We start from the raw sequence: 23,954 nt of genomic DNA, 5'->3' as shown, positions 1-23,954 counted from the left end.
TTTAGCTCCATTTTCGTTAATTTTTTGCCAGCACATTTTTTTAATTTTACAACATCGTAGACGGCAATGCATTTTGGCCAACCCTTTGGCCAGTTGGCCCATTTTGGCTGCTGTGTGTTTTAACGGCTCCAGCTCTAAACAGGGCAACGGTCCAAGTGGCAAACGGTAGCTGCAACACCAGTAGCAGCAGCAGCAGCAGCAGCATCAGCTCCGGCGGCAGCGGTGGCAAGAAATGCGGTTACAGTGTCCAAAGGCCGCTCTGGAATGCCATAAATAACGTTGTCGGCAAAGCGAGTCCAAAAGTCCGAGGCGGCCGCCAGAGTTCGTTGGGTGCTGGTTGCCAGGGATGCTGCCGTTGCGGCACCCAAGCCCATACTGTTGCACCTACTGCTGCAATGTGCAACGGATAGCGGCACGTTGCGTTACGTTTTTGGCTCTAAATTAAATTTTTGCCAACGCCAAAGAAGCTGCAAAATTTTTGTGCTGCGCATTGCACTGATGCGGCGGAAGCAAAGAGCCATTAGCACCAGCTCCCCAGCTACAGTTTCCATTCCAGCAGCATCTACTGCTCCTGCTCCTGCTCCTACTCCTGATCCTGCTGCTGCTGAAACTTCTGCTGTTCCTGCTGCTGCTACTGCTGCTGCTCCTGTAACTATTTCTAGTGCTGGCTTTGCTTTGTGGCCATGGCTCATTATGGCCCTGAGCTCGAGTGTGTGTGTGTGTGTTTGCGTGTGTGTGCAATTAGTAGCGCTTGTTAGTGTCCCCCATGTCTGGCAAACGGCCAAAGGCCAAGTGATATGAGCTATCATAGAACCCATTGAAATTTACTTAGTATCTATTGCCACAGACATTGGAGGCAGCTTCTTGATGTGCCACATTATTTTGCAGACAATGGCCAGTTGGACAGACCGACAGCTTGACATGGCCATAAACTGTTGGACATGACAAGTTGGTGTGACATTTGCGACAACCTGTGGTTTCCCGCAGCCAAACTCTCATGCTCTGACCGCCTCGTTCTCCTCGTCCTCCAGCTGTCGTCTCCGCCTGGTGCTTTGACAAAAAGCCGCACGTTATCCCTGCTAAGTGCAAAAGTGGATTGCAGTCAGCCTGCAGTTGCCCCACTGACTGGAAAAAAAGAAGAAAATAAATAAATGCAAGCTCCAGACAAGGACACTTGCAAATGAACAGAGGCGCCAGGTAGAGTTACGCTTGCTGCCTGCCTGCTTGCCTGCCTGCGGCAACCAGGGGCGGCATATAAATGATGCTCGCGGCACAGCCGTGAAGACTACATAACATGGTAGCCAACATTATTAAATAGTTGAGCAGCAGCTACAAACAACTCTGGAGCTGGAGCTGGAGCTGAAGCTGAGCATACCATAAGCACCATAAAAATGTTGAAAATACACGTAAAGCGTGACGCAGTCAGTGTCAGGGGAACTGTTAAAGAGAATGAGTAGCAAGGAGGAGGGGGGGGGGAGGGGAGGGGAGAACAGGGTGATAAGTTAATGTGCAACTTGACTGAGTTATGTTCTGTCAAGACACAGTCATGATGTGACCGCTAAGAAAGTGCCAAGTGTCACAAGTTCAGTTTAAAATATGATTGAGATGGGCGCGCAGCAAGTTTGTATCTCAGCCTCAAGTTGAATAGTTTTTAATATATATATATACTATATAGTCACATGGCTGTGGGTAATGGGGCTTAAGAAAGGACGGGTAATTCTTTAAACTGAGTGGAACTGAGCTGAGTGCTGTTTAAGTGAACGTGTTGAACTGGGCAGGTTATGAATAATAAATGATGGTCCTTTGGCCAGTCGGGGACGGGAAGAGATTTGCCAATTTAAGTGACCATTTCTCATTTGTCTGAGAATTCGATACTTACGGCTACGCGGTTAAAGCGGCAGAGGATCGGGTGAAGTTAGCTGGATATCATCGATATCATAGAAGGGTATGATTGAGAAAATATATAGTACAGGAGTAAATAATTGTATCTTTTCGATGAATGCGAGCTATGACGGACTATAAATAAAAATTTTATTAGTCTGAGAAGTAGCATGAACAAGTGACTATGGAAAACTGACCATCAAGAAGAGACCATGCAGATTGGCTCTGATGAAAACACTTTATATAAAGCCAAGTTGCCAGCCAGAAAGTTGGCTGGGTAAATCAAAGAGGCACCTTAATGATTGACGATGGAATATTTATCTGCTTGGGGTACACGAAGACTTATATTTAAAATATAATAAATAAATATACATTTTTATTTAAATTTATTCTTTCTTCTAACCCATTAGAAAGGATCTAAGCAAACACTGACAAGACTTCAAAATAGATACTATATTTAAGGAAATATTAAAAGCAAGTAAATACTGTAAGATATCGGAGCAGACAACGGTTCGATTGCTTACTCAAATATAAGTGAGAAAGTACCCCTTCCACAATGATGACCAGCAATTTATTTTATAAGAAAAGCTTGAAACGTTGTGTGCCACCAGACTGGCCGGAAGAAGATGAGTATCCGATCAAGAGATTCAAGCCAAACTCATGGATTGAGGGCAATCAGCAAGCGGACGACATTGGTAAGCAGAATCAAGCAGAAGCAATTGTATGCAGCTAATTAATACTAACTAAGGTGGAATACTAGATTTAAAGTTGACTGAGCTGGTCTTTATCGAAAACATAGAAATAATAATGGCAAAAAAGGTTCCAAGCTGTCCGAACTTGCAAAACCTTAATAACAATTCTTAGATTTATTAGCTTTGGCTTCAATTCATATTCTTTTTCTAAATTTGTTTGCAGTTACTGTTTTAAAAATTCTTTTAGTAAAAAATAAAAAAAAATGTCAGTACGTAACAATCAAAAGACTGCATTCCTTGGACTAAATCAGCTATACTTAACTTAAGTAGATTATTTGCTCTGAAAATAGACCCAACGCATAGGCCAGAATGTGACTTATCAAGCTCACGTAACCAGGCAACGGTGCACCCCGCTCCCTCCCCCCGCCTCATACACACACTTGCCGCATCCAAATACAACAATGAAATTGAATTTAGAGTAAGGTACCAGGCACGTACTCTTAGATATGGCCGGCAAACTTTTTTTTTCACAAATTATTTTTGAAGAAAACTTTTGCTGCGAAACTTTACTGCATAATAAAGAACGAACGAATGAGAGTAAAATATAAAAAAAATAAAAAAAATGAAAGAATAGAAATAAAAGCCAAAGCAAAGGCGGCAGCCAGCACCAACACTAAGGAAATGCCGCGCACCCCTCGTACCATGCTGCATGCCCCTTCAAAGCGGCAGCGCAAATCAAAATTCTGCGTGTGATACACGCTAGTGGGGGGTTTCTTTTAAAGGGGAGGGGGTAAGGGGCATCTGTCGTCAAAGTTGATGGCATAAGGAATTGAAGCTGCCCGTGCGCCGACTAATTGGCTGCAATAAGCAAAACCAGGGCGTATGCGTAATGTTTGACAAATCAAGCATACGCCATGTAGACGACTTTGCATTTGCCGCTGCTGCTGCTGATTTTGTTTGGATTGCCTCGGATCGTCAGCTAAAACAAACACCGCGCCAAGCATGCAAAGCATTTCGAAAATGAAAGCAGCTCCCAAAAAAACCCCCAATGAAACAATAATACAGAAGCGCCTCTTCAAAGAACGCAACACCCACAAAAAAAAGGCATAAATATTTCACTTATTTGGACTGGCATTGAATTTTCATTTCATTTCATAGAGTCTGCATTGTTGTTCAAATTACATACATATGTATATATATATATTTATGTAGAGCATGTGGCGGCTGCTCGTATTCATCATGCACATATCTACTATATGTAAATACACAAATACATATATAACAAACAGAACGCGTATGAAGCCAACGTCTCGTATGAATTTTAACATTTTCCGCACAAATGAATGAGTTTTAATTTAAGCATAATTGCTTTTTGTGGCCTTTTTTTTTGCCACATTTCTCGTGAACTCTTTTTACCCAACGCGCATACATTTAAAAATATATCTATAATATATATTAACGCCTTTTTATAGCATACATTATAGGTACAAAGGGTATATTATGTTTTTGTGCCTTTTTTTTTTTGGTACCCAATCGATAGAGTTCTATAAACATATGTGACTTTTTGTGCACCTTTACATAAAGTCATCGTCAACATCTTTGACAGACTCTGTAATTACAAATTTTAATTTAATTTTAACATTGCATTATAGGGCTACATATTATGTGTAAAAATAGTCTGACAATTATGTAGGTTGAATAAAGTTAAATTAGCAACGGGCATCTAATTCTAAGTATCTGCTTAATAAATATAATAAACATAAATATAATAAGTATAATAAACATATATAGCTTAATATGCACAAGTATTTTAACATGGAGCTTAAAACAAAGTGATGCATCCATTAAAACAGAAATTAGAAAGCTAAATAGCTTAAATGCATTAAATTGTATATTGTATAATTATTAAATATTTCTTTATTGCAATTCATATTTCTATTTAATTTATTATTTCTGAAAAAATGTTTATTACCATTGAAACTGTGGTACATAATAAATCCTTTGGAAGGGACGCCTTTCCATACGAAAAAAAATATACTTAGAAAAGTAATTGCTTGACTGGATTATCACAGACATTTTGCAGTCTTTTTTTTCAGTTGTTTAAGAGCATGTCCTGCAGAAATGATTCAGTTATCTTTCTGCATCGCCGTGTTTGCATCAGACAACGAAGCAGCTGCATTATTAGCTTTTATTAGCATCCTTTTCCCAGCTGTTTCTCGAAAGTAGAGGCGAAACGTTATTTAATTATTTTATTAAAAATTCATGAATGTATTGCAAGGCTTGCTTTTCAAAGCATATTAAAAGCAATTTTTTTTAATGCAAAGAGATGATAATTCTCAGAAAATGGCAAAACATTAGTTAGCTGCAATATGGTCTGCGAACAATATAATCTGTTGATTAATGTTAATTTAATTTATTTGTTTTAAATTAAATAGCTTGTTTTGGGTTTTGAAATTATTAATGTTAAGCCAGACTTTCTGTTATGCTGTATACTCTGAATCCAGTTCGGGTTGGGGTATAAATATATATTTTGAAAAATGGTGAATACAGGGTATCTTATGGCCCAGCCATTTTTGCTAGCTTTTATTAGTTGTTAATATTTTTGTTGCCGTTGTTTGCTGCTGCTTCTGCTGTTGGATGTTGGTGGCGCATGTTTAACAAGGCTCTATGGCGATTAACTTTGACTACTGGCTTGAAAATCAATAAGCGCATAATTACAGTGCCAGCCAAAAGTATCAAGTTGTTGCTTTAAGCTTGAAAACTTATTTGATTTGATTTTATTTTTGTTTGGTTTTTGACCAAATGCAGCTGGTAAATTGAAATAAATCCAGCTGAAGAAGTTGTTGGCCAGGAAGTCGCTACAGACAGGACACATTTGTCTTGGCTGCTCTGCTTGTGGCTGCTGATGCTGTCAGTACAGGAGGACGCTGGAGACAGGAGCTCTGGACGCAATTCCCTGCACGCCCTGGCTTAGCGCGTCGAGCGCTCGCTGTGCCATAACCAAAACAATCATTATTTGGACACTTTTAATACTTTGTGTGCTGAGTCCGCACAGCCGCTGGCTAGATGTGTCCATGCTGAAGCCTTTTGCCGATCCCGGGGCAACAGCGGTAACAAGTGGCATCAACAGTGCCAGCCAGCAGTCAACAGCCAACAGAAGTTGACACTGTCTCTGTGTGTCTGTGTGTGTGTGTGTCTCTCTGTTGCTGCCTAATTTCATGCGACATAAAGTGTCGTCGGACTCGGGCAGTCAAAACTTTGCAGCTGAAACTCGCTGCGTCTCCTCGCGGGATTGAAATTTATGCGCAGGGGGGAGTTTTAAAGGCACACCCCTACACACAGACAAACACAACACATGCACACACACCCACAAGCAAACACACAACAAAAAGCAATAACCAAAAACAGCGCGTGCTGATTAGTTATGTGGCTGCTCGTTGCGCTTGTGGCTGTTACTGTGTGTGTGTGTGTGTGTGTGTGTGTATTTGTGTGTGTATGTTGCAGCAACATGTTGATGGGAGCAAAGTTCACGAAAGGCTTTTGGCTCTGATTATATGCCGATAATCAAGTCATAAACGCAGCCAGCTGTAATTACCGTAATTATTGTAAATTATGTGCAGTTTTTATGATATTGATTATAATTCAATTAACGAAGGGTTAGACGCTGCAAGCCGACTTGCAGATACACTATAAATAATGCACATATAGCGTAATTAAAGAATCGTGTAGAGTTTGATGCCAAGTTAATTTTGAATGATTTTCAAATGCTTTTATTTTGATATTTGGAATTTCAATTTAATTCTTGTTTAAATATTTGTATATATTTCACTTTTATAATTCGATATTATACGGAACAGTATTGAAAAGCAAATTAAAAATAATTTATTTCCCCATTGAACTCAAAGCTTATAGAAAATTATTTGTTAAAAGAGGTTATCGAAGTTGAGGTAATATTTATGATTCATTATGACATATGATAAGCGCTTCATTCAAATTGTTCAAGTCTTCAAGTCCAAAGAGGATTTGCATATTAATTTTGTAGAGTATTTTGCATTTATAATTTAAAACCATGTTAATTCTCTTAAATATATTTTAAACCTAAAAATACTTAAGTTGGCTTATTAAATTCAATTCGTATAGCTACTTGTTAAGTGGACTTCAGCCAGTAATTTAAAGCGAGCCCTAAACCTGGCTAGTAGTTAAATGGACCTTGACTGGCATTACAGTTGCACTTGCACTCATTGGCTGCACCCCGCCCGCCATGTGCCTTGCGGCACATACGCACACACATTGGAACAAAGGCTGCGACGGGGCTCCGTTTTATTTTAGAGAATTTAGAAGCAACTGCCTCTGGCTGTGCACTCAGCACAACTATTTCTCTAGTCTGTGCGGCAGGAGCAACAAAAAGTTGTTAATTTTTACGTAATGGGAAAAGTTTTTAATCTGCCGTGTTTTGTTTTTTTTTCCACGTTTTTTCCGTGTTTTTGTTTTTTTTTTTTGTGTGCCACGCTACGCATACAGCCACGGCGAGCAACATGCAACAGAGCAAACACAATAAAATCAGGCTTTATGGCAACCCTGGCAAAAAACCTCAAAAACAGTAAAACAAATACAGTTGGCGTTGCAAAGCTGCAACCGTAAATGCAACACAATTACAACAACAACTAGCCACAGCGATTTTCAATAAAAGCAACAAAAAAAAAAACGTGATGCAAGAATGCAATAGTCGCAAGTGCTCGACCAGGAGTTGCCCTTGATTGGATTTAAGAGAGATGTGGGGAAAACATTAAAGATTTTAAATAAACAAGGTTTGCCAAGAGCGAGCGAAGGAGATGGAGAAAGAGCGAGAGAGAGCGAAAGAGCGGGAGATAGCCTGATCTATTCTCAAATTGAAAGCATATGCATGTTTATACATATGTATTTCAAGGTCTGGCATGCATAACCTCAACTGTAAGCCATTAATTATTTTACAGGGTATATTTCGCAATAACCATAAAATGTGTTTGCGGCATTGCAATTTAAACAAAACTGGCCCGAAACTAAATTAGTTGCCAACCTCATAATTAGTTATGCCCCGAAATTCGATTGGCAGGTCATAAATAGTGCAGCTTACCGACTAACTGAGGCTGTGACGTCGACAGCGCTGCGATTGTCATCAATAAATGATAAACTGTAGACAAATTTGTCAAAATTAACTGACGCAACAAAATGGAATTTGCGGTTGCGGCTGTTGCTTTCGCGTTCTACGCGCAATGTTGCGCTACAAAATGTTGCTATGCGTTGGCAACATGTTGCGATGCGTATTTCGGCATTTCGATTGCCAACTATTTTTCCTTTTTTTTGATTTTACTATTTCGATCAGCGTATTGAGATCTTATATAATATTATAGGATATATTGTCTTTTCGTTCAAGATCTTTTAGAACTTAAGAAAAACGAAGATATATCTGTACATTTATTAGTCTGCAGCATGTCAACTGCATAAACGTTTTAAGAACTGTTTTTCATCTCTTGACTTTAAAGAATATTTCTAAGGTAATCTATGCTTTTGAATGCATTGATATTGGCTATCCTTAAATTATCGATAAGCTATCAAGATTTCCGGGCAACTCTAAGAAATATAAAATAACATTAAAGCTCTTAATAATATCTAGAAGACTGATGCATGGCCGTAGCACTTAAAGGTAAGCACACGGCTTGCAATTTTAAATTTGCTTTCACCTTTTTTTGCTGGCTAGCTGCACAGGCTCAAGTGCGCCGCTGGGCGTGTTGCACGCTAATGGGTTTACCTGGGGGCCGGCGCTGGTCCCTTGACATTGCTGGCCAAGTGGCTGTTGCTGTTGCTGTTGGGGCTTGTTAGACTTGACATTGTCTGTCTTGATTTGCCTGGCGTTGCATTTCGTAGGCTTTTGCCTAATTTGGGGGCGCCAAAAGCCTTGTGCACTGCATGTGGATGCCACTCGGGCAGCAGCAGGATGTGTTGCCAATTTGCTGGGTTCGCAAGTGGCGCTGTGAAATTGTTTTACTAGTGGCAATAAAATGGCTGACAATTTGCACAACTGACAAACTGACGGACGGACGGACGGACGGACTGAGGGACTGACTGACTGTCAGAGAAGTTGTAGCATTGTGAAGGCTATAAATGGCTTTTGCTGCTGCTTATGCTACACTCGTGGCTAGTGGGCGTGGCAAGAGTTGGCGGGGGTGTGTTGGCTGGCTGATGTGAGCACACGCTGACTTAAACAAATGACTTCGGGTAACGTCCCTTTGCTTGTTTATGCATAAATTCTAAATAATCCTGTGAAAAGTGAAATGCGCCAAAATGCGCTGCTCCGTGCCCTGGAATTGCGCTTTACTCTAATGTTTGGCTGCCGGATTTGAAGGCATTAGCCAAACCCCCCCACTTCCCATTAAAGTGGGCTGGACTATAGTCGTTTCAAATCTGCATACATATGTGTATATATATGTGTGTGTGTGTGTGTGCGAGTGGTTGTGCGTGTACGTGTGTGCTGCCAGCTAGTCAGCGCGGCCTAAGCGTCGTATGCGTAATAATGCTGCGTTATCAATTTACATTGGGGGGCGGCGGCGGCTGCCTTGGCGAAATTCACTTTGCAAATTCGAATTACGTCAAAAAATATCATGTGTGTTCCACAATTTCCATCTTTATTTTCTCCGTCTGCTTCGGCTGTGGCTGCTGCTTTTGTTGGATTTTGATGGCAGCTCTCGGCAAATTTTCAATCAATTGCTACTCTTCCAATTTCATGCATGATAGCTGCTTAAAAGGTAAAATGCCAGTTGACCGGTTGCTGTTGCTGTTGCCCCATGTTGCATGCAACGCACATGCACACAATGCTGTGCTCCACAGCGCGCGCGTCTGTCCATGTGTGTGTGGGTGTGTGTGTGTGTGTGTGTGTGTGTGAGTGTGTGTGAGTGTGTATTCAAAAGTTTCTGGCTGCCTTAACGGTATAGAATCTGCTGCGATTGCCGTTTGAAGTCTGCCAGGCCCGTTTATTGTTTTAATTTCGCACACAGTCCAAAGCATTGGACATTGTTTACCACTTTGCCATTTGGCTTAGGGTGCCAGCAGCAGCAGCAGCAGCAACAACAACAACAACAGTCGGCAACAACAAATACCAATTGATGTATGCCTTAAGTGAAATTTTAGGGTGACGCCTATGCATATGCAACACACAATTTCACTACGAGTCTTTTGAGGGGAGTAGGCAAGTCGATTGCAGCATGTGGCATGTAGTGTTGCATGTGGCAAGCAGCATGTCAGCAGCATATGGGAAAAAGTGAAAAGTTAGAAGCCCAGACTTGTATTCGAAATAATTACAAGAAAAGCAGGACAAATGCATTTCCATGTTTGGGCATATCGAACGGCTTGCGGATAATCGTTATCATATTGTAAATATTAGTAATATTTATTTATAGCTATTCATGTTTAGTAGTAGTCGCATTGAATACATTAACTGGGTCTAGACTTACCTTTAAAGACAGAGGATACTAAGACTAATCTGAAGCTGAGTTATCTTTTTGCAGACTGCTTCTGGCAACGGGATAAACCGTCAAAAATTCGTTTCTTTAATAATTTTTTAAATTTGTAAATTAAATTTTATTTAGCATAATAATTAACAGATGAACTACTAGCTAAAGTTAGCAGCTTACACTAGAGGGATCTTAATGCTTTCTGAGATAAAATTAAAGTACATATCATATTTTTGGTCAGAATTTAATATAGTTTTTAAATATTAGAAAAATTCTTCAGTGTAAAGATCGAAAAGAAGAGCAGATTCTTATCATGTGGTTAAATATAATTCGTGTTCTCACACATTTTTCTTGAATATTTGGACTTATTTATATCTGAAATGTAAATAAAAGTTATCCTCATGTAACGAGCAATTATTTTATTAAATATTAAATTAAGGTCAATTATCGAATTATAATTCAACTTTTATCCTTACAGAATATATAATTCCATCTTTAAATTCAAGTTGCAGCTTTATTTAATCTAAAACTCAGTTTTCATTTAGATCGGGTAGCTGCCCTCTCGCCTGGATATTTGCCGCCTTCAACAAGCGCACTAATTGATAGCCAAAAAGTTATCGTTAGTCAACAAATACTACGTATTTTGGTTAAACTCGGGTTGGTTGGGTGGAGCGTGTGGATACGTTGCGTATACGTCATATGTCGTAGATGCATGTAATAACTCTTTGTGCCGTGCAGCGGGCGAACTATAAGTGCAATTGAAGTTCCTTGGCAGAGCCTCAAGATTGCGCCACTCGATGTCCTTTGCTCTGTACTCTGTGCGTCTGCACTCTGACGAGCCGTCGAGCAGGACTCGTTGACTGACAGAAACTTGCTGCAATTTTCGACTTGACTGCCAAGGAGTTGAACTCGTACTCGTGCTTCTTCCCGTGCTCGCACTCAGTCCTGTCCTTGTCGTCGACGTCGTCGACAAGTTATTTTATTGATAAACTTTTTCGTGGAGTGGCTCGCGGATGGGTCGGCAGGTGGGTGTGCTGGTGTGTGGGTGTGTGTGTGCGCTTGTGGCGACGGACGACTCTTTGACGGTTGCTCTGAGCGCTGTCTTCACATTGTTTGGCTTAAATGGCATTAAATCCTTTTAATGCTGGGTGCCAGCAGCGTGAAAAGGGACGCAGACAACTTGCAGGCACTTTGGGGAAATCAATTGTGCTGATTGTCCTGCAATTGAGCTGCCTCAACTCAACTGACTCGACAGCTGGCCAAGGAGTGGGAAGAGCTGGCGGCCAATGGCTAACGGCCTGGCTAGTTGTATCCTTTTGAGCTGCGCTGCTGCTTGATTTTGTCCTTAGCTGAGTATTTATTTTTGCTATGCGCTGCCACTTTGCACTTTTCTTTTTTTTCTTTCTTTTGTTCCTCTTACTATATCCTTTATCCTGGCGAGGCAAATTGAAAGATTTGCGCTGTTGTTTAAAGGGAATTTAGCAAACTGTTGCTGGCATGCCAGCACGCAGGCCATTGTCAATTCGAATGCGAATGCGATTGCGATTGCGAGTTGCTTTATTATCCTGGACAGGGACGTAGCTGCTGCTGTTGCCCGGGCAACCCTGCACCTGCAGATATGTGGCCTCGTGCTGGCATCTCCGACATACCTTGGCCACGTTTATTGCCACTTTCGAGTTGCATGAAATTAAACCTGCTTTTACGAGCAACTATGTAAAGGCCTTCAATTCCCTGCAACGAGTGCTGCAACTTAAATCTTTAAGACGGCCCCCTTGGCCTTTTAATTATGCAAATGCATTGAGGGTTATTAATTGCAAGTGCAGGCGGTGGCGGCCTCAAGGATTTCCAGCTTAAAGGCGCTGCTAGGCCGCAGCCGACCATTAGGCGACCTCAGTCGTAGCTGCAACGCAAAAGGCGACAACAAAAGGCTCAACAATCAGCAAAATCACAAAATAAAAGAAAGCAAATAAAAATGGAAAGCGCTGCCGCAATAACAAAAGCCAAAGTGGCCAAAACCGACTGCTGGCAAATCTTTTAGTGCAAACTGAAAGGCGGCTCTGGCCAAGCGCACGCGGTCACGTCGCCTTTTTGCACAGTTGATAAGGAAAACGCTTAGAAAAGCGTGACCACAGTCGCTGCAGCAGCTGCAGCCAAAGTCAAGGCAGAAGCCGCGGCCAGGTGCAGCCTGCCACAAGATAAACTCCGCAAGAGTGCAAAGAGAAAGGGGCAGGTGTTGCTAAAGAAAACGCAACTTTAGCAAATTTTCGTTTGTGTGGAAAAGCTTTTGTGTCTCTCTCTGTCTCGCTCTCTGCCTCTCCCTCTCGTTCTCTCTGTTTTCTATTTGCGCTGAATAAATCATTTTCTTTTTTCTGTGCGTCACTTTTCTATGCCTTTTGTTTGAGCTTTTTGCCTCTGTGATTTTGCCAGTTGCTGCTGTTTTTTCCCATTGTTTTGCCAGTCATAAAACAATTGCCGTTAAGTGTTGTTAAATGCACGTGCAGCAGGTTGCAAGTTGCTGGTTGCTGGTTGCTGGTTGCACGTTGCAAATTGCACTCTGTACGGATTTTGGGTGCGCTTTGTGTTGGACTCAAATAAACTGTTGCATGCTCTTAGGCTGCCCAAATGCAGTCCACATTTCGACTTAATATTGCAAATATTTATTCCTCCAGAGTCCGAGCTGAGCAGCTTATCTTTGAGTATTTACGTTCTCTAGGATATTTGATGTATTTGTCTTTAAAGTCAAACCTTAAATTACTAGCAAAATAATTTCTGCTTTCAGGCAAAGCTAATACTATCTATTAGGCCAACAGATATATATGCCATTCTGTTGACTTATATGGGCATTACCACATTTTTTATTCTGTTTGTCAAATGCACTTCTTGATAAGGCGTCTTATTGTATTATTTTCCTTCGATGAAAATCGAAAAATGTATTGTTAAATCTTAAATTTTTCCCTAGCGGCAAAAGTGTGTGGAATGTCCCAAAATAGTTTTAAAAAAATGTATGCTACATCTAGTTAAATATATTTTGTTTTGTATTATTATTATTGTTATTAGGTTATTTATTTCGAACAGAGAATGGACTAATGACTTGCAAATACCAAAAATGAATATTTAAATTTGACATCAAAAGCAGACTTTAAATTTTCAACTCAATCTTAAAGTATATCAATTTATTTACATAACCTTATTATGCTTTCAGATATGTGCAACGTATATTAACAATATTGCAAATCTTTTCACTATTCAATGCCAATTCACAAATTGTTGTCGTTGTTTGACTTTCTAAGACTTTCTTAAAATTGTGTGTGCCCCAGCCCAAGACACCTGCCACTATTATAACACACACAGCTGTACACACACATGCACATATACATATGTATATATTGAAGACAAACTTACTTACACACACACACACACACATATGAGCCATGTGGGAAGCACTTTAAGCTTGTCGCTCGTTGGCTTTTGATTTATGCGCCGTCGAGTGTGCTGGCAGCCTTTTTGGCCGGAGCTGCCGCTGCCGCTGCTGCTGCTGCTGCTAATAAGCCTCAGTTTTGCCCTTTTAATTGCCTTTAATTTTCAACACCAACGGCCACAGCACGTAGCCAAGTGTAGATGACTTGACTTGGCCATTGTTTTGACGCTTAAGGCCTTCACGGCTAGCTGGCTGGCTGTCTGTCTGTCTGTCTGTCTGGCTGTCTGCCGAGTGCGCTTAAGTCAACATACGGCTGCCATATAGACATAGACACACTGTGCCAACTCACACACACACATACACACACACACACGTTAGTCGGTGCTGGCGTTGTCTTCGACTTGGCCGTAAACGTAACGCGCTCCTTGGCACTGCTCAAATATTTACATTCCATTTAGGCGCCATAGCTGTCTGGGCCGGCTCAGGGTCTGCCGCTGCCGCTGCCGTTGACTGAAGCACTTCATCTTCATTTCACAGTTATTTTCAACTTCATTTGCGTGGTAAATAGGTGAACAAATACGCTCAACCAGCCGTGTACTGTTGACTACGGCCCAGACACCCATTCACCCATCAACGCCGTTTCCGACTTTTGGCTTGTGGATTGACTTTACGGGTTGTGTCTGTGTCCATGTCCGTGTGTCTGTCGGGCGGCACGCCGCCTTGGCATTAATATTTGCCCGCCCCCATAACTGTGTCACGGTGTCGTTTAACTTATTAGCCTGGCCAGCACTGTGGCCTATTTGCATTAGCCCTAACATTTTCGTCGCTTTTTAATACCCTGCGCTGAGAGTGTGCTTAAGCTTGTGATACTATTTGGCAATATTCGACTTTATATTCATTTTTTCTTTGTACCTATATATAGTTAATATACTTAATTTAATTATTTGGTTAAAAGAGACTGGACCCAGAAAATAAGGCAAACAATTAAATTAATTTCTAAATTCTAAAGTCATTGTTACTCATATGCCAATTTGTATACCTTAACAAACGTTTACGAACGCAAAGACAAAGAGAATTGCAAATGGAAGAAGTCGATACAAGAAAGAATAAGAAATTGAGAAAGGACAGAGCAAAAGAGAGAGAGAGAGGGGGAAAGCGAGAGTGGAAGATAAAGATGGAAAGAAGGAGAGAGAGAGAGATAGAGAGAAAGTGAAAAAGAGAGAAAAGAGAAAGAGAAAGAGAGAGAGAGATATATAGAGAGATAGAGAGATGTTGTCTGAAGTAAATAAAAATTATATAATATAAAATATAGATTAATTAGAAAATAACTAGTAGAAAGCATCAATTTTAGTAAAAATATTAATTAATAAGTGTATCCAAAAGCCGTTGTGCTATTTAAACTTGAATCACTTTGTGGATAGGGTTGACAAGTCAAGCGCAAAAAATGTTGGTTAACAGCGCAAAATTCGTTTGCCGAGCGAAGATGCAGCGCAGATTAAATAATTCATTAAGAAAACTTGGCGAGTGCCTTTACAAAACACACAGACACACACACATACAGCGAGTCCCCACACACACACAGACACACACACACAGCCTCTCCCTGTGGCAGTCATCAGCGTCAGCGCCTCGTAGATGTTTTGATAAGCTTGGGGTAATTAAGCGCTGAGTGTTGCCACTGCCGTTGCCGTTGTGGTTGCCGTTGTAGTTGCCGTTGTAGTTGCCGTTGATGTTGCCACTGCCATAAAATATACCGTAACTGGGCAAAGTTTTCTGGCGCGCGCATAGACGACATGAATTTAAATAGAAATTAAACTAAAATGAGAAGCAACAACAACAAATGATGCTTAAATTGTGCAACCAATTTGGGTAGATCCATGGGCCTGTGCATGGACGCGTTGGCTTATTGCAAATATTAAATACAATTTAATAGCAGCGCGAAATTGGCGCAGCTTGTAAACAAGGCAAAGGGCGCAGCAGCCAGCAGCAATTAAAAGCCCACAGGGTCACGCGCTCGCTGTGTGTGAGTGCGTGTGTGTGCTGCAAGGCACTTCATATGCATGACAATGTCATGGCAACTTGTAAGCAGCCACGCCTCGTACAGCCACCGCCCACTTAGCTCTGACTGCATTTACTCTAGCCAGATTTATTGCAGGAAAAACAGTTGGCGTCTCCCTGTGTGGGTGTGTGTGTGTGTGTATATGTGTGTTGCTGTACATGTTGAGTGTTTACCCTACTGTTTTTTTTTTCTGTTTTCAATATATTCGGAGATTGGCCATTGTTGGCTGGCCTCGAATGCCTTTTCTTTGTCCACGTTAAAACCACTGTAAGTAACTAAGTTGCAGTTGCAGTTGCATTTGTTGCCTCCCCTGCAGCGGCAGTGGCAGCAGTAGCTGTTGCCGTTGCCGTTGCCGATGCCGTTGCATTGTTTGCCCTGTTTGTGGGCTGCTGCTGGCTGTCGGCCTGCTTTCAATAACAATTTACACAGCTTGTTGCATACGCTTTTATTTTTGTTTGGCCCCAGCCCAGCCCTTGTCCGGCAAAAAGTGATAAAGTTTCTTATCGCATTAAATATCTGTTGAATATTCAGATATGCGTTTTCTACTTTGATATCCGATTCAGCATACAAATTAAATTAAAAGTGAATAATTAATAAATTGTGATGTTGGATTCGGAGTCGGATATGCAGAGCGCCGATGCTTAAAATGCCATATATTTATATATATATATATATGATACCGTTGAGTTGAGCTTTAATGAACAACTGAATATTTTATATAAATTCATCGACTTTTATTCATTTATTTAAATTCGTGCCAACTCGTGGTAAGTGTGTCAGCAAGTAAATCAGAGATTTTCGAAACCATTGAAAAAAAAAACAGAATTTCGCTAGAAAACAATAAACCGTACATTGGCATAGTCATAAGAATATTTTCGACCTTCCATAGAATAATGAATGCTACCAAATAAATGTTTTTTAATTACCTGGATTACAGTAGCTCAGGGGAAAGGTGTCCGCTTTGGTTCGAGTTCATTCAAATAAAAGAGGAAAATATTATTAATAATTAGCTTAATCGGGAATATTATATTTTCTTTAATTTATTTATATTAAAGCTTCAAATTAATTAAAAAATAAAAAATAGTTTTGATAGTTTTTTTAAAAATATTTCTATTCATCCCAAATATCAAATATTTTTTTTTTTTAACACATTTTCTAATTATCTTTGCAATTATTACACGAATGTATTTAAATTTGTATTTACTTTTTAGTTTAATTAAATTTGTCATAATTGCAGCTTAAAAAGTGCGCTGCCAAATTCAGAAATTTGTAACCATTCATTTTATTAAACAAATAATTATGTTATTTTCAAAATGCGGCCAGTTGCAATTAAGCTCTAGTTTCGTACAGTTTGCAATGGCAATGCAAAAATCTGAGCCTAAAGGCACGCAAACCGTGCTCCCTAATACCATTTAATGCCGATCTAATGATATTGTTGTATGCGCATATTTAATCCTTTCTGTTTTGATGCGCCAAATGTAGGCAGCATGTGTTGGCCACGATTTTATTTGAATACTATAAATCGATTCGAATTCGATTTGCTGGCAAAGTCAAATTCAAATAATGTTAAATCGCAGTGATTACAAAAGATATACGCAACAATTTTACATGTCTATTAAATGTAATCAGTTGCTTGTCCTTAACGACATGAACAGCACAAATAATTGGGGAGTGTAATGGATGTATATTGCGTCGACTTTTAAACACCTGCACCTTGCAACTACTTTGCAGCTATAATGCATCTGCATTGTTTTCATTAGGATGTGTTGTAGGCTAATTTGTGTTTGCAAAGCGGGAGAAAGAAAGCGAAAGAGCGAGTTACTCACAGGATAAGTTAGGTAAAGTATGTTACTGCATTACCATGCATCTTACCTGTATCTTACAGCCGAAACCTTTTCTCAATTGGATAGTTAAGCCAATTCTACGCAATGGAATCAGAATTTTATAAAATATGTCTATTATAACTACACACATCACACATATGCCCTATATCAGCTGTCAGTGGCGGTTTAAAAAAAGTGTTGCATACCCATTAGGCGCCTGAATTAAATTGCCAGAGACTGACTTTAAAAGGCCGCCGCCGCCGCCGCTAGGATATTGACTACAACTTCGCATTGATTTATTGTCGTATTGGGCACAAGCTACCCCTTTTCCCCGCCCCTCCTGAACTACTCGGCACCTCACATGCTCCTGAATGTCGCTCCTGCTCCAGTTGCTCGACGGTGCATGAATGTCACTGCTGAGCCAAACGGACAAGACAACCTACAGCGAACATTGCGAATTGCGAACAACGACTAGCGAGCAGACAACAGCGAACATGGCTAAAAGGCAAAGGCGAACAGCAACAAATAACAGCAGCAACAACAACAACAACAGCAACACCGAGTAAAATCGTAAAAAGTGTAGCAAAGAAATCAGCGCACGTTAGCAATTAATAATGGGCAAAAGTAGTGGGAATAAAGCAACGGCCAGACATTTGGCGGCTTGCGTATGGGGACCAAAGCGAAGGAAAGAAAAAAGTAAAAAAATAAAGCATGTACTTTAGTCGGGAGTGCCGGAGTAGAAGATACCTCGAATGCAGGGCAAAACTGCCGTTGCCAGCATTCCAACTTGCTTCTATAAATATGATATGGGCTCTCTCGATATTTCGAGAAAGAATATCATCTTTCGTTCTGCGAATAATAGAGGAATGTTTATATTTTTAAGTTTCCAGTTTCTAGATCTTAATTTCAGACAGACGGAGCTGATCAAAAATATATGTACCTTATGGGGATGAAGGTGCTTTCTTCTGTCTGTTACATACATTTGCGCAAAACCATTATACCCCTTTTTAGCCAAGCTTAATGGGTTCAGGGTAAAAAAATTGTGATATGGGCACAAAAGCTGGCGAAAAAGACCACAGCTGCAGCCTGTCTAACCGTTGTTGGCCAAGCACAATGGTTGAAATTGCCAGCAAAATTGTCAATGGTGTATGGAGAATTCTTGAGTTAATAAAGGTGAGAAATTGGCTGTAGAGGTAGTTAAATATGAACTTAGATTCTATTTTTATGTGTCTGCGATTTTTTCCAGAAAGTTGTAGAATTTTTATGGCAAATGTAACCGAAATTGTATATTTAAGGCTTTGAAATTCCAGGTTCAAATAATATATAATTTATTAAATATTAAATATATAATTTATTTATATAGATAATAAGCATAAAATTCAAATATATAATTTGCATGCAAATTAACACCGAAGCCAAAGTGCCCCAAATGTATTGACCCAATCACCAGTTCGTAAATATAAATATAGAGAGCTGTTGGCGTTAGAGAATTTGACTCTATCAGATAAATTTCAAATTAACATATATGTCATATTGCATAGCCAAATATTTGATTTACCAATTATGATTTTGCATTTCAGTTTTTCTCATATTTTCAACGATTATTTTCATTGATTCAAATTTAGAAACTTTAATTTCCATTTGGCATTTGGCAGTTACCGAAATTTAAATTCCCATTAAAGCCATTTCGACAGAGCACGCAGACAGTTGCATAATATAAAAAATTAAATGCCACGTACGCAGTCACGCCCACACACACACACACACACACACACACACACAAACACACACGCACATGCAGTGCTGTCATATGTAATTATTAATTTCTAAAAAGCCATTCAAAATAATATAATTTTAAAATGCGCGCCAGCCGTTGACGTGCCAGTAAGCTGGACCGTGTGTGGCTGGTGTTAAGGGTGTTGGGGGTGGGGGTTGGGGTATTATTGCTGCAACTCTTGGCAAACTGGTCAACGGTCACCGATGGTCAATGGTCACCGGGGCTGGCGCTGCTTGGTTACAACTGTCGCTAGACGCGATGGGCATTAATTTATGTGTCCCCGTCCGAAATCAATATGCCCACAGCGTAAAGATGCAAAATCGCCAACTGGCCAAAATAGTTGGTATCCTTTTGCCCATTTTCCCTATTTTCCCCATTTTCCCCATTTGCCGATTCGGCCATGTGCGCTGCATTAACATTTTGCATATGTTTCGATTTTAATGCGCACGCACATCCTCACAGTCAACTAATCCTAATTTAAATGTTTCCCTCACATTACGCATACCCCGCTTCGCGTGCGACAGCGAGCGACATTTAAAATGAACCAAAAATTTAATTGTTGTGCTAAAATTAGCAAAAATATTCAAACGAATGACGTAATAAAAAAAAAAACACACATACAAACAACCTGCGCTACATAAATGTTTTGCATAACGAATTCAATTAATTCTAGTCCCCACATTAAAACTATATTATACGTAATTGGAAAATGGAAATCTCGTTAAAACTATATAAATAACATATCGGACATGTGCGAGTTATTTTCAAGCTCAGTTTCTTAGAATAACCTCGCCAGGTCAGGATTGTCTGACTAGGAGATACCCTTACGAAGGCTCACACACTGTAGAAAATTATGTTTTGCATTGTATTGGTGCTTATTGTCCATGAGTGTGAAATGTCCACGGTCCGCATAGGAAAATATATGCATATAGCAAAGTGCAAGGCCCTGCTTGTAAATTGTAATTTTGGTTGATATTGGACGAGGTATTCTTTATTTAGGCATACGAGAACCTACCTCGGGCTATGCTTTGAGACCCAATTCTTGAAATCAATATTTTTGGAGATGGATGCGTGTTTTGAAAGGGACTGACGTTGGGTTTACTGATCGAATATATATTTATGGTTTTTTCTGCATGTTGCATACATGTGCACAAATCCATCCTTTGAGGGGTATCAAAACCCAATGTTAAATATTAAAAATTGCAATAATGAGAGGAAGTTATTGCCGATAAGAACTTACAATTTAAAGCTGCAGTTGGTTAAAGCCGACAGGTTTTGGACTCAACAGAAGAATTTCTGCTAGAAGATGTCGAACTAGTCAACTCATCTGTCATCTGTGAAAGAAAATAAAAAAATGCTTATTACGGAATGCCGAAGAACTAAAACTCTTGCTGACGTACGACAAATGTATTGACTACTTGTTCATACTGTTGATATATCACAAAATATTGGTATTACTTTTTAAAACGGCGGAACTCGAATCGAACGGCGTAAGAATTTCACTTGTGCTGTGCAAAATACTAAAAATGGGAAAATGGAAAGATTAAACCAATATTTAGGTAATTTCCAGTCAAGCCACGTGTCGGTTATTTAAAAGATAAATATTTGTTAAACTGCAAGGTAAAAATTATAATTAAAACAAACCTAACAAAGTCGGCAAAGTCAATTCCGATAAGACTCTAGAACATTGCCAATAAATCAGGGACTGTCAGCTGGCTGATTAAAAGAACGGGCTATAAAAGCAGCATGTTTTGACTCCGTTTCAACAGAAGTTCCAGCTTACGATGTGGATCTATACGCCTCTGCTTGTCCTGCTACTCTCAAACGCAGCCTTCCTAGAGGCCAGTAATGTCTTTGGGCTCCTACGGAATCAACGCATTGTGAATGGGCGACCAATTGACATTAAAGTTGCCCCCTGGCAGGTGGCTTTGTTGAATAATAGCGAACACTTTTGTGGTGGCTCGATCGTCAGCGGCGATATCATCATAACAGCTGCGGAGTGCTTGAGGAACAGAATTTCCATTGCACAGTTGACAGTGCGAGCTGGTTCCGCGAACTGGAACTCTGGAGGGCAGCTCGCGAAGGTGGATGATTACAGGATCCACGAGCACCACGGCAGCGAGACCCATGAAAATGACATTGCCGTATTGAAGTTGGTTCGACCGCTTCGTCTTGGACCCTCGGTTCAAATAATTGCGTTGGCAACAGAAAGTCCTGAACACGGATCCGATGCTTATGTTTCTGGCTGGGGTATTCGCAAAGTGAGAAGGGAATGTGCTCGCCCAACTGAACTGCATGGGGTAAGCCTCAAAATCGTTGAACGCAAGACCTGCGCTCTCTCCAAGTATTCGTTGATTGGCTGGGAAATCACCAAGGACATGATCTGCGCCACCGATCAGGGCAGGGACGCATGTGGTAATGACCTTGGCGGACCTCTGGTATCTAAAGCCCAACTTGTGGGTGTTGTTTCTTGGGCTGAGGGATGCGCCAAGCCCGGATATCCAGGAGTTTATGCCAATGTTGCATATTTTCATGCTTGGCTACAGAAGGCGATTGCGGAACTCCAAAATAACTATACAACTGAGCAATCTGAGTCTGTCTAAGCAAATGAATTAAAAAGGTTTCAATATATAAAAATTTCCTTGCATACACAATGTGTGTGTGTATATTTTCTTATAATAACTTTGCTTAGATCACTTTTTTGATAGCCTTTTCCCTCTGCTCCAATAAAAACTATTGCATTTTAACATCACTATTCTCTGCTCTTCTCATGAGTCCAAGTAGATTTACAACACTTGCTGCTTTTGTAATGGATGTTTATATTTTGATTATAAATTAAAAAAAAGTGTATCTGCTCATAACCTCACAGTTATTAACTCTTGCACTCTATCATCATATTCCCTTTTCTTTGTCCTCTTTCCACTAAGCCCGCTCCCTAAGAATTCACTTTAGTTTTATGTTTATTTATATGTGAATGCAATTCAGATCTGGGGACTGCTTGTCTCTTAGTATGAAATAAATAAAAAAACAGTTTACAATGTATACTCGAGTTAGCCAAAACACGACTCTTTGTCCAGTAATTCTTTTTCCAGTCGATTGTTCATATATAAACTATATCACATCATGGTTGGATATTAATAAGTTTTTGCTAGCATGTCGAACGTGGAAAAATAAGCTTTTTTCAAGTTTCTGGAAGAGCTCTCCATGACCAAAGAATATTTTTTTACCAAAGCAATGTTTAGATTTTTCTTATCATTAGTTTATCTTTTATCTGATCGATCTGCAAATTAACCAGGCATAAAGTTTAAAGATTTGCAATGTGATATTGGGCGTGGCATAAGTCCTACTTTTTTTGAAGGCGTGTCAACCAAAGCATAGTTAAGTTCAATATTCTTTATTTGCTTAACGCTTGTCGCTAAAAGTCAAAATGTTCTATTTGCAGAACATTATCAGGGCAGGGTATTATTAATGGATACCGAGCTAGACGTATTCCCATGATTTACAATGTAAGAAATCTTAAATGTTAAAGTAGAAGTAAAATTAATTTTAGATAACACTCCACAATGTTGGCAATGGGTGACGACTCGTTAGGCCTTAGACCTGCGGAAGGGGCCTATAAAAGCTGAGAGTCTTGGACTCAATGTTAACAGAAGTATTTCTACCGCAACATGGAGATATACTTGGCTCGACTTGTCCTGCTGATTTCGACGGCAACGCTTCTGGACGCACGCGATTTTTACCTCAACAAGTGGCGGCCACGCATTATAAATGGAGGGCCCATCGATATTCAGGATGCACCCTGGCAGGTGGCAGTCTTGAATGATAGCGCACCTCATTGTGGCGGTTCAATTTACAGCGAGAATATCATTATAACTGCGGCCCATTGTGTGGTGCTTATTACTGCGGATCACTTGACAGTCCGAGCCGGATCCGCACAGCAGTCGTCTGGAGGTCAGGTTGAGCAGGTTGCCGTCGTTAGAAGCCATGCAGGTTACAATTCAGCAACGACGGAGAATGATATCGCTGTTTTGCGGCTAGCTCATCCGCTTGAACTTGGGCCATTGGTGCAAACAATTCCACTGGCCACGAAAGTTCCCGAAAACGGAGCCGACGCGCTTGTAACAGGGTGGGGCAATATAGGCCTTGAATACCCAGAAGACTTGCATGGGGTAAAGGTTCAAATGATCGACCATGAGACCTGCGCATTGACCGAATATCCGTTGCTCGGCTATAAAATCACGGAGGACATGATCTGTGCTGCCGGAGAATTAAAAGATGCTTGCGATGGCGATTCTGGTGGACCTTTGGTATATAATGGAGAACTCGTGGGTGTTGTTTCTTGGGGTATGGGCTGCGCCAATCCCGGATATCCAGGAGTTTATGCCAATGTTGCACATTTCCATGACTGGCTGCTGGACACCATTGAGAACATTCGGTAACATATTCAGTGAAATAACTTATAGCTAATTCTGGTACTTTTATACCCCTTAAGCTGAAGCATGCGAATAAAATGTGCACAGCAACAAAAATATTTAAATTTCAGCTTAAATAGAAATGTGTTTAAATAAAATTACAGGCATTTTGTAATCAGACAGTAACTTGGGCTGTACTTGAATTTCTCTTTTGACTTAACCTTCATTTCTACCACAAAGAGATTGGATTATTTTAGAGCGTCATCCAATTTAAGTAAGCGATTTCGACTCGAATCTCCTAATACTCTTGATTATGAGCAAGGCTTTAGCTATGCACTATGTTGATAGAATTCAATGCTTTAACTGATCTATCTTTAAGGTGATGAGGTCGATACCGGGGCTTAC

At 40.2% G+C, this 23,954-nt stretch overlaps 2 protein-coding genes and 1 long non-coding RNA gene across 4 annotated transcripts; all 3 read left to right on the top strand.

Moving 5' to 3' along the window:
* Positions 1-2,296: 2,296 nt before the first annotated feature.
* LOC135428179 (uncharacterized) lies at positions 2,297-2,859 on the top strand. Of its 2 annotated transcripts, none has more exons than XR_010436221.1 (2): positions 2,297-2,576; positions 2,642-2,859. It is a non-coding gene; the product is annotated as an uncharacterized LOC135428179 (long non-coding RNA). The 2 variants fall into 2 exon arrangements; XR_010436222.1 differs by having other exon boundaries at positions 2,630-2,859.
* An 18,050-nt stretch (positions 2,860-20,909) lies between these two features.
* LOC135427993 (trypsin alpha-3-like) lies at positions 20,910-21,884 on the top strand. Its single transcript, XM_064681773.1, has one exon. The coding sequence runs from the start codon at positions 20,922-20,924 to the stop codon at positions 21,738-21,740; it is 819 nt and encodes a 272-aa protein (XP_064537843.1). The 5' UTR covers positions 20,910-20,921; the 3' UTR covers positions 21,741-21,884.
* Positions 21,885-22,777: 893 nt separating this feature from the next.
* Positions 22,778-23,735, top strand: LOC135428001 (trypsin alpha-3-like). Its single transcript, XM_064681786.1, has one exon. The coding sequence runs from the start codon at positions 22,806-22,808 to the stop codon at positions 23,574-23,576; it is 771 nt and encodes a 256-aa protein (XP_064537856.1). The 5' UTR covers positions 22,778-22,805; the 3' UTR covers positions 23,577-23,735.
* Positions 23,736-23,954: the final 219 nt, after the last annotated feature.

The sequence above is a fragment of the Drosophila montana genome, unplaced genomic scaffold, assembly GCF_035044405.1.
Source record: "Drosophila montana isolate Dmon_TW-CO22-7 unplaced genomic scaffold, ASM3504440v1 contig_2438_1, whole genome shotgun sequence".
In the NCBI taxonomy this organism is placed as follows: Eukaryota; Metazoa; Arthropoda; class Insecta; order Diptera; family Drosophilidae; genus Drosophila; species Drosophila montana.
Note: the sequence above shows the minus strand (reverse complement) of the source record. Positions and strands in the feature narration are given on the sequence as shown.

Excerpts from the sequence above, each read along its gene's own strand:
- LOC135427993 (XM_064681773.1), top strand. The coding sequence starts at position 20,922 with ATGTGGATCTATACGCCTCTGCTTGTCCTGCTACTCTCAAACGCAGCC.
- LOC135428001 (XM_064681786.1), top strand. The coding sequence starts at position 22,806 with ATGGAGATATACTTGGCTCGACTTGTCCTGCTGATTTCGACGGCAACG.